The 12,208-nt window shown below is 35.2% G+C and overlaps 1 protein-coding gene across 2 annotated transcripts in view; it reads right to left on the bottom strand.

Moving 5' to 3' along the window:
- LOC128222243 (uncharacterized) overlaps positions 1-4,501 on the bottom strand; it is a 37,247-nt gene extending 32,746 nt beyond the window's left edge. For both annotated transcript variants that reach the window (XM_052931196.1, XM_052931195.1), the window contains exon 1: positions 4,356-4,501. In XM_052931196.1, the coding sequence (XP_052787156.1) occupies positions 4,356-4,484 (129 nt within the window). In that variant the 5' untranslated portion in view covers positions 4,485-4,501. The remainder of the gene's footprint in view (positions 1-4,355) is intronic.
- Positions 4,502-12,208: the final 7,707 nt, after the last annotated feature.

Here is a 12,208-nt window from a genome sequence, read left to right as displayed (position 1 = left end):
ACTTTAAAATTATTGCAAGTCATAATACCTGGGTAGCCTGATACCACTGATTTTGACATTATAATAATTTTTTTAGCTTAACAGAAAATTAGGCTAAAAAAGGGGGAAATGAACCTGCCTACCTAATACACTGCTATACTCCATTTTCCGAATAAGTATGATCATTATGTTAAACTCAGAGTCACAGATTGCTCAATGGCAAACACTCATTGCTTTTTGTTGTGTTTTTTCAGTGACAAAAAGGCGCTAAACTTAGTATTAGGAATTAGTGTTGTGCTGATGATCGATTATAATCGACAATTGATTAGAAAGGCTTACGTCGGCAACAATCAATAATGAAATTTAAACAAGTGATTATAGAAACAAGGGGCGTAACCACTACCGACTACCAGCAAAGATTTTGTCATGCAAATATGTTTTGTTTTCTGGTTAATGCTATTTAATGTTGAAATGTAAAGGTGTTACTATGTTAAGTTATTAAACACTGCGGTCAATAACTTAAGTTCACTGAAATACGTCTACCAATGTTAAGGTAGTCTTAAAGGGTCTAGAATAAATGTAAATAGTTGAGTGGGTTATACATTTGCGTGAATTCCACTAGCTATAATCCTGCATTGATAAGAATACCATACTCTTAACAAATTATTTTAGACCAGGTTAGACAACATAAATATCAGTACATTTCAGTGAAAGTAAGTCACTGTGCTTTAATATTATATCATAACATTTATTTCATACATAATTATATTTTGTTATTTAGCGTTGTACCCAAAGATCCATTGCAAGACAACTGCCGGGGTTGGGTATGGGTATGGGTAGATTTAAACTGCTTTAAAACGTATTTTCGTTGGTAAGATAAAATTAGACTGATAATATTGCATTCACTGTATTTGCTGTATTGCGGGACGTTCGTGTTACATCAAGAGTTCTTACATTTATTTACAGAGTAATAATTTGATTTCTGAGTTCATATAGATGAATTGCTGGAATACTATGTATACAAGTAATTTTGCATAACAAATACACGGTACATTCAAATTTCCTTTTGTTATAATTATTAACATGTGTTACAGCTCATGTCTTAATTAAACTTTTATTAACGCATGTATATTCTGATTCTGCTTCCCACAAAAACTGCATAAAACTTTGTCGCCCAACATAAAAGGTGTTTAAACATGAAAAAATCGGCCGTATAATACCCATGTAAGTGCAGTAGCGGTCGAAAAGATAAATAATGCAAATATTCAATATACCCCCTGATATGTATACACTACTAAATGTAAGGTAAAATTTAGAGCCTGTGGTCTCATGTTCTGTAATTGTAACTTGTAAACACTAAAGGATAGAACTTTGCGTTATGAATAAATAATGTAATTTATACAAAGAAATCTTCGAACAATATTGTAAGGGAACATTGGTACTTAAAACTGGTGCATGTACTGAATCTGTATGCCTTAAATATGATGACCAAAGATAATTAAATAATGATTAAATAGATAAATAATCGATCATTGATCGGTTTCATAAACCGATTATCAATAGTATTTTTTCAGTCCGATTCCCAACACTATTAGGTATCTGTTGCAGTTTGATTATCAATAAACGGTTCCACTCAATTAACCCCGATAATTGATAGTAATAGTTTTTGACAATACCTTGATTGTAGTTTATCCTTGTGCAATCACTTGAAATTCTTAACTATGTAGTGTTGTTGTTGCTTTTGGCCATATTGTTAACAGTGGCAACTGAATACTTCTGAATGCATAAAAAACTCAGTGGCATTAACTAAATGCAAATATGGATGGGAAAAAAAAGCAACTCGCCCATTCAGTCATAATTGATTGTGGCTAAATACAATCAAGTGGCACCGATTTCAGGCCCAACCAATCAATTTCAGATTATAATCGATCATTGGAACATCACAACCTTTACTCAAACATGAAGCCAATGTTACTGGCTTTTTTACACAGGTGCCTAGTTTTGTCAATTGGTAATTGGTAACATGTGTACCAAGTTTCATATTAATATCTAACTTGAACTGCTTTTGAGGTAGATAAAAGAGAACTGCCTTATCACTCAATTTTAGCCTATGTACATATATGTAACAATTAGATCCATGCATTTAATATAGAGCTTATTAAAAAGTACTTTGTAAATGTGCACCTTCTGTGTATTTATTTCTCATGTAAAGCTATTTCCACAATGAAAGTTCTGAAACTGATGCCAAAAAATTAATCTGTGTTATATATTGTCAGTGTCATGCTTTATACAAATATCGCAAAAGTTCAGAAAAAGTGTGGGTCACCAGTGGACCGACAGCTCCCAGTATATTTATCGTCCGAAAACAAAATTGCCGGTCTGACTTTTATTATCATTTTCATTAGAATGCTCTGAATTTTCTTGAACTGTCATCTATGACTTTGTAATGAAAATTTTTTTTTTTTTTTTTTTTTTAGATATTTTCAAAAGCCACCACCAATAAATGCCCTTATTTAATGTACAACATACATCTTGGCTACTAGAATTACTAGTCCACCTAAATGGCCGTCAACGAGTCTTTTGACGATTTTTTACTATGGCAACCTCGTGACGTCCACCATCCCAGCCAAAAGTAGCGTACGGACCTTGCGCAGAGAATCCTCGAGGCAAAAATTGTGAAACTATCTCCGTTACAAATTCAAATTTCTACGAAAATATTATTGCCTAATTAAACACATATTTATTTACGTCATTAGGCCTAAAAAAAAAAATACATTTGGTTCGGGTTACCCGACCCTACCTACGGAATAGGCGCCGACCTTACCGTTTTTATAGTCAGTTCGAAAAAAAAGAAGGAAAAATTAAAAAAAAAAAAATTGTTTTTTTTTTAAAATTGCTTTTCAATATGTAGTTTAACCTTAAATGCTTATACAGAAGTTAACTTTAACACCATTCTCCAATGATGAAAATGATATTCTTATATAAAGCCTAATAAAAAAAAAAAAATAAATAAAAAAAAGCCTACCTACCCTTTTTGAAAAGGATGTAACCCTAACCAAACAATTTTTTTTTAGGCCTTATGCCAAAAAACATATTCAGATATCATAAAACACTTACATGTGTCGATTTATTATCAAGTATTCCGATATCTGTAAATCTGGGACAAATTTGACAGGTTGTGTACATGTATAAAAGGGTATTCGTGACCCAGAATATATTTATGTGAAAATAACGACTAATGACAAATTCAATCCAGTTTAGATCGCTGTCGGGTATATATTGAACAATTTTGTCATTATAATTCAACATCGATGCATAATATTACTATTTATTATTTCGCCCGGTGTTTAATTAGTCCACCTAAATGGCCGTTAACGAGTCTTTTGATGATTTTTTTAAGATGGCAGACTCGTGACGTCCACCATCCCAGCAAAAAGTAGCAAGCGGTCCTTGCACAGAGAATCCTCGCAGCCACAATTTTGAAATTATCTCCGTTATAAATTCAAATTTCTACGCAAATATTATTGCCTACTATTAAACACATATTAAGTTATGTCAGTATGCCCAAAAAACATGTTAACTTATCATAAAACACTTCCAAGTGTCGATTGTTTATTAAGTATCCCGATATCGGTAAATCTGGGACAAATCTGACTGGTTGTAAACATGTATAACGGTATTCGTGACCCATAATATATTAATGTGAAAATAACAACTCTAATGACAAATTAAATCCAGTTCAGATCACTGTCGGATAAAAATTGAAAAACTTTGTCATTATTATTCAACATCAATGCATATTATTACAGTATATCATTTCGCCTGTTGTTAAATGGTAGAGAGTTGTAGCGTTACAGGGATACATAAGAAATGTCAAAATAATAAAAAAGTATCCCTGATCGCTCATTATTGTAGCTAGGTGTTTAATGGTAGAGAATTCTAGCGTTACAGGGATACATAAGAAATGTCAAAATAATAAAAAAAGTATCCCTGATCGCTCATTATTGTAGCTACTAAAATTACATATTCTGTCTGGCATGTTATAAGAAAGCTCAAGGAGAAAAGTTATTATGTGACCAGCTCATCCAGATGAGCTCATTCAGTGTTCTATGACTCATTCAGGTATTGTTTTGTCACCTTACTTCGCGACATTATAAGTATTGCTTAGGTGTTTTTTGCTTCGATTTTATGAAATAAATGTTTAATTCACCCTTTAAAATAAGAGTGTTAATGTTTTCTAGTTTAAAAAATAAGTCTTTGCAAACAATTTATGTCATAATACATCAGTTAATGAGTTGTATCAGTTTCTCTCTTTAACTTAAGTTTAATCTGTTTCGACAATTTACCTGTAAATTACTTAATTAGTCCAAACTCACCTTATTGGCACCGACGTTTGATGAAGTTAAAGCTTGCATTATATTCATATTTCCCAGATTTTCCAAACACAACGTCGGAGAAAATGCAAAAGAAAGTAACAGAAAACTTAACAATATTCGGATATCCATTTTGATTTCAAAAGCTTATGACCTACTTACGGATTTTCACCTGTCAACATCGTTCCCAATCGGGACAGATCGTCAGCTCGCCGATTGTTACCGAACATGCTGTCAGTGGCCTTACGATTAGTCAGAATGTTAAAATGTTAAGCTTGTATTTTGTAAATTACGTGTATAATTATAATATCTAGTATTATATTGAAAGTATAAGTATTATTCTTGTTAGTTTTATATGTACGAAATTATAACCAGCCATTGATTCATCCATAATTCCACCGGCAACACTATTAATTGTACTTTTACCATATATGTAACGAATATAATTTTATTTCTATAATAAGAAGGTTTCCACGACAGTTTTCGCCCCCTTTCAAGTAATCAAAAATAATGGGCAAATGTAATTATACCTGCATGTACATTGACTTTGAGACCTTGGGTGCACAGACACTTTAGTGAACACCGTGAACGCCGGGTTTCGAGGACTCCTACTTTTAATACTGAAATCAAACAAGATACAAGAATCTTTATTTAAAGTTGGGTATGTGTTAACAAGAAACATTAGCTCAATGAGCTATTTTCCGACATGAATAACAAACATACATAACATATCAAATAAAATTAACAATGAGCTTGTGACCTGAAAATTAAAGTATATATGTTAAAATGAACACATATTGGAGCGTGCATACAAATACAAATAGGAAAATTGGATTAGACCATCGAGAACAGTGATAACACCAACAAGTTTTCCCGGCTGTAAGCCAGTCAACACGTGCACGGTTCCACTAGTTGATATACCACTGTAAAATGGTTAGTTGTTTAAAAAGTATAACTTTCATAATATTATACATTGAAATAGCAAAAAGAAGCAAAATATACAAGGTTAATAACAGCTTTGTACATCGACGTGTAGTTCGTAAAAACTTATAATTAATCTAGCTTTATAGAAAAAAATCTTTGGACAAGGGAAACAAGCAAGTTCAAATTCTCTGGACGATATGTAATGCTGATACCCATGAATTTTATTAGTCAATGATGATACGGAAATTTACATGGATGTATTTTATTTCAACAAATTCCCTTGTTAAAAACTGTACGCTATTTATTGTTAGGATCTGGGACCAGGGATCAATAACTCCCATTTAGGATTAATTATAGCGGCTACAATCGGTACAATATTTAATATAAGTTGCATTTCAGTATCAGGTTGTAACAATATAAGTTGAATTATATTTTTCAGTTATAAACAAAAGGTATTTGATATATAGCCTAGCAAGATGATATCATGCGCGGCGTAAATTAAATTTGTTTGGCGGGAGTTTTTCTATTCGATATTGTATTAACATTTTTAGTTATATTGACACTTTGACACGCAAGCTGACGTTTTATCGTCTGTCATCGGTTTAAAATGAATGTTTGGGGTGACGCAGAAATGACACGTGCGCTATATAGTCGTACCATTTTAGATGAAAACGTTAAAATGCTGTAACCGCGACAAGCCAGTATACCATTTTACAATTCTGTTCACAGGCAATAAAAATCGAATCCAAAAATATATTTTGAGTGGCCCAAACTGTAACTGATCATGTGCCTGTCATAACCATAGAATGGGTCATTTAAAATGTTTGTTTTTTAAACAATTAGCTAGTTTCATAACAGTAACTGATAAACCTAGAATGCATAAACATTGCTTTCATCCTTAAAGTTCTAAAACTGTAAGTATATAAAAATTATGGAACCCGATATTGGCCGAGGATCGTTTTGACCATTTGTGGTAGGGTCTTTCATTCAACACTTTCCATTTTCTGCGTAATTATCTGTGTATCAGTGTAATGTGGCGATAGTTATCTGTGTATCAGTGTAATGTGGCGGTAATTATCTGTGTATCAGTGTAATGTGGCGGTAATTATCTGTGTATCAGTGTAATGTTGCGATAATTATCAGTGTATCAGTGTAATGTGGCGGTAATTATCTGTGTATCAGTGTAATGTGGCGGTAATTATCTGTATATCAGTGTAATGTTGCGATAATTATCAGTGTATCAGAGCAATGTTGCGATAATTATCTGTGTATCAGTGAAATGTGGCGATAATTATCTGTGTAAGGTGTTTATGCCTTAGTCAAAAATAGATTTTCTGTTTTCCTTTTCTCCTCGGTCCCTCACTAAGATTTATTTAAGATCAGTCGGCTTGCTTTCAAATTCACATTTTAAACGTATTTAAATAAAAGTTCTAAAGTCTGTAGCCTGCGGCCTACAGCCAAATATAGTCGATCATTAATAAATTTGTAATTATTATGAAATTAAAATCAAAACATTCGATATATAAAGGATTCAATATTCAGATTTTCAGGTCCCCGTGTGCTGCTCTTGAATGGTGTTATACTGCGTCATGTTAAGCTTAAGGAAACGAAGACACGTAATGAGGGCGTTTCCCAGAGCAGCATTTCATTGAACCAAACATATCACCGCTGTACATTTTGTTCACATATTCCATTGAAATCTGAGCACAAGGTGGGTTTTAATAACGTTCAGATCCCACAGCGGTACATGTAGTTTCAACTATTGTTGATCTGTTTATGTTTAACCAGTGTTTGTTTGTTGTTCGGGCAATCCCATTGTAATCTGACCACAAGGTGTTTCAGTTAAAAACGTTCACATTCTACAGTATTACATGTATTTTCATCTTTTGTTGATCTGTTTATGATTATCCAGTGTTCGATAGTTTTTTTCGGGAACTTTGACGCCGTTATAGGATATTCTCCAACGTCAGGTAATTTGAGATGTGTCTTATTTTCCGATGCACGTGTGCTCGTGCATTATGTAACTGCAATGTATCTGGTACCGATGATTACGATGACTGCCCGGTAAACGATTTAAAACGTTTTATTCTGCCTGTCAACATGGTTTCTGTCCATCTGTGTTGTCTGTGGTAACTGAGTTCTACCATTCGCGGCGGAAATACACAACTACTAAATGGCAGATATCAGCCACCATACCGGAGCCATGTTTAAAGGTAAGATTAAGACGGTTATTATATTGTAAACCTGTATTGTAAACAAATATTGTAAACTTACATTGTAAACCTATGTTGTAAACTTACATTGTAAGCCTATATTGTAAACTTATGTTGTAAACAACTATTGCAAACTTACATTGTAAACATATGTTGTAAACTTAGATTGTAAACCTATATTGTAAACTGAGATTGTAAGCCTATATTGTAAACTTAGATTGTAAACCTATCTTGTAAACCTATATTGTAAACCTATATTGTAAACCCGGCTATAATGTAAACCCGGCTATATTGTAAACCCGGCTATATTGTAAACCTATATTGTAATCCCGGCTATCTTGTAAACCTATATTGTAATCCCGGCTATCTTGTAAACCTATATTGTAATCCCGGCTATCTTATAAACGTATATTGTAATCCCGGCTATCTTGTAAACCTATATTGTAATCCCGGCTATCTTGTAAACCTATATTGTAATCCCGGCTATCTTGTAAACCTATATTGTAAACCCGGCTATATTGTAAACGTATATTGTAAACCCGGCTATATTGTAAACGTATATTGTAATCCCGGCTATCTTGTAAACCTATATTGTAATCCCGGCTATCTTGTAAACCTATATTGTAATCCCGGCTATCTTGTTAACCTATATTGTAATCCCGGCTATCTTGTAAACGTATATTGTAATCCCGGCTATCTTGTAAACGTATATTGTAATCCCGGCTATCTTGTAAACGTATATTGTAATCCCGGCTATCTTGTAAACCTATATTGTAATCCCGGCTATCTTGTAAACCTATATTGTAAACCCGGCTATATTGTAAACGTATATTGTAAACCCGGCTATATTGTAAACGTATATTGTAAACCCGGCTATTTTGTAAACCTATATTGTAAACCCGACTATCTTGTAAACCTATCTTGTAAACCTATATTGTAAACCTATATTGTAATCCGGCTATATTGTAAACGTATATTGTAAACCCGGCTATCTTGTAAACCTATATTGTAAACCCGGCTATCTTGTAAACGTATATTGTAATCCCGGCTATCTTGTACACGTATAATGTAAAACAAACTTATAATGTTGTATAACTGGTCTATATTTACTATTCTTAACACCAGGCAATGCTTAAGCCCTTATCAGTTAATCCTAAAATTTTCGTGACACATAAAAAACATTTATCATAAATCATAGTGAAACTATGTAATAATGACACTTATAAGGATATTGAACATCATGGTATCCATGGTTATATAACACAATAGGAATCAAATTAAGTGTAATTCACCTCATAAAATTAATCATGATAACTTTTCTTTTCTAAAGCATCCTATTTTGGCTAAAATAAAGAATAAATCATTTTCTGTGGAATAAAAGAAATTTATAAGGTGCAGGAAATTAATACGACGTTGCCCGAAAATATGTGTAACCTTTCGCATTGGCCTTTCCGTTGGTTCGATCATGACAGCAGTGTGTAGATTACCTCTATATGGACAGTATGGTGTTGTAGGAGTGACCTTCCGTAACTGTAGCACACGACTTCGTCAAAAGCCGCACTAACCACAGATTTTATAGATAGAGACCTCTAACGCCATGCCATACGTATTGAAGATTTTTCTATTTGCAATCTTCGGATTTGTACATGCAGGTAAATTATATTATTATTTAAATAGTAAACAAAGTTTTCAATCAACAAATGAGGAGATATTTAATATAAAGTTTAACATATAATTATTATGCCAGATTTTCTATCCTAGAGCGTGCATCTTAATGCGTGCATCTATAGGGACACGACCATTGCTATGCTGGTGCGTGCATCTATAGGGAAACGACCATAGCTATACTGGTGCGTGCATCTATAGGGACACGACCATTGCTATGCTGGTGCGTGCATCTATAGGGAAACGACCATAGCTATACTGGTGCGTGCATCTACAGGGACACGACCATTGCTATACTGGTGCGTGCATCTATAGGGACACGACCATTGCTATACTGGTGCGTGCATCTACAGGGACACGACCATTGCTATACTGGTGCGTGCATCTATAGGGACACGACCATTGCTATACTGGTGCGTGCATCTACAGGGACACGACCATTGCTATACTGGTGCGTGCATCTATAGGGACACGACCATTGCTATACTGGTGCGTGCATCTATAGGGACACGACCATTGCTATACTGGTGCGTGCGTCTACAGGGACACGACCATTGCTATACTGGTGCGTGTATCTATAAGGAAACTACCATAGCTATACTGGTGCGTGCATCTATAGGGACACGACCATTGCTATGATTGTGCGTGCATCTATAGAGACACGACCATTGCTATACTGGTGCGTGCATCTATAGGGACACGACCATTGCTATGCTTGTGCGTGTATCTACAGGGACACGACCATTGCTATACTGGTGCGTGCATCTATAGGGACACGACCATTGCTATTCTTGTGCGTGCTTCTATAGGGACACGACCATTGCTATGCTTGTGCGTGCATCTATAGGGACACGACCATTGCTATGCTTGTGCGTGCATCTATAGGGACACGACCATTGCTATACTGGCGCGTGCATCTATAGGGACACGACCATTGCTATGCTTGTGCGTGCATCTACAGGGACACGACCATTGCTATACTGGTGCGTGCATCTATAGGGACACGACCATTGCTATTCTTGTGCGTGCATCTATAGGGACACGACCATTGCTATGCTTGTGCGTGCATCTATAGGGACACGACCATTGCTATACTGGTGCGTGCATCTATAGGGACACGACCATTGCTATGCTTGTGCGTGCATCTATAGGGACACGACCATTGCTATGATTGTGCGTGCATCTATAGGGACACGACCATTGCTATACTGGTGCGTGCATCTATAGGGACACGACCATTGCTATGCTTGTGCGTGCATCTACAGGGACACGACCATTGCTATGTTTGTGCGTGCATCTATAGGGACACGACCATTGCTATTCTTGTGCGTGCATCTATAGGGACACGACCATTGCTATGCTTGTGCGTGCATCTATGCGGAAACGACCATTGCTATGCTTGTGCGTGCATCTATACGGAAACGACCATTGCTATGCTTGTGCGTGCATCTATACGGAAACGACCATTGCTATGCTGGGGTGTGCATCTATAGAGAAACGACCATTGCTATACTGGTGCGTGCATCTATGGGGACACGACCATTGCTATGCTGGGGTGTGCATCTATAGAGAAACGACCATTGCTATACTGGTGCGTGCATCTATAGGGACACGACCATTGCTATGCTGGGGTGTGCATCTATAGGGACACGACCATTGCTATGCTTGTGTGTGCATCTATAAATGGTGTGGCCGCATGAAGCACTAGATCCATATCCAATAGTCAGAGCTGTGGGACCACTTTAGATATCATTCCTCGTACTGCCCGCGTCATTTGGGGTTCAAAATTACTCGTTTGGCGAATATCCCCCCAAAAAACGGTTGGAATAAAACTCCCCCATTGGCCTCAAAAATATGTTTCAGTCATGACGTGACGGGGCCATGCAATTATGCAGCTACTATAGGGCGCGGGTAGACCTAAATAAACTCAGCAACAACAACACTACATCACCCATAGTATACAAAGCATGCAACACTAAATGATCCGTAGTAAACAAGATACGTGGCAATACGTGTATTGCAGTATACGATACATGAAAGATAAAGTGAAACGTATTATAGAAATCATGAATTATGAAGTGATCCGTATTAAAGAAATCATGAACCATGGAGTGATCCGTATTAAAGAAATCATGAATCATGAAGTGATCCGTATTAAAGAAATCATGAATCATGAAGTGAGGCGTATTAAAGAAATCATGAACATGGAGTGATCCGTATTATAGAAATCATGAAGCTTTAAGTGATCCGTATTATAGAAATAATGAAGCTTTAAGTGACCCTTATTATAGAAATCATGAAGCATGAAGTGATCCGTATTATAGAAATCATGAAGCTTTAAGTGATCCGTATTATAGAAATCATGAAGCTTTAAGTGATCCGTATGATAGAAATCATGAAGCATAAAATGATCTGTATTATAGAAATCATGAAGCTTTAAGTGATCCGTATTATAGAAATCATGAAGCATGAAGTGATCCGTATTATAGAAATCATGAAGCTTTAAGTGATCCGTATTATGGAATTCATGAAGCATGAAGTGATCCGTATTTCACACAACATAGAGCATACAGAACATGAATCATTAAATGAGTGTGGTGTGCAAAACATAAAACATTAAAGTGATCCGTAGTATTAAGAACATGCATCATTAATTGATCCGTAGCGTACACAATATGAAGCAATAAGTGTTCAATAGTATACAAAACATGTAACTAAAAATGTTCTGCAGTATACAATACATAATTTATTCAGTGATCCATAGTGTACAAAACAAGTAGCACTAAGTGATCCGTAATATATCAAACATAATCTATGAAATTATTCATAGTATATAAAACAACATGTAGCATAAGGTGATCCGCAGTAAAAGAAAAAAATATGAAAGATTATGTGATCCATATAATAAAAACACATTACACGGTGGTCCATAATAAACAAAACATAAAAGATTAAGTGATCTATAGTATATTAAACACGTAGCACTAAGTGATCCGTAATATACAAATCATGAACTATTAATTGATCAATTGCATACAACACAAAGTATTAAGT

The sequence above is a fragment of the Mya arenaria genome, chromosome 16, assembly GCF_026914265.1.
Source record: "Mya arenaria isolate MELC-2E11 chromosome 16, ASM2691426v1".
Lineage (NCBI taxonomy): Eukaryota > Metazoa > Mollusca > Bivalvia > Myida > Myidae > Mya > Mya arenaria.
Note: the sequence above shows the minus strand (reverse complement) of the source record. Positions and strands in the feature narration are given on the sequence as shown.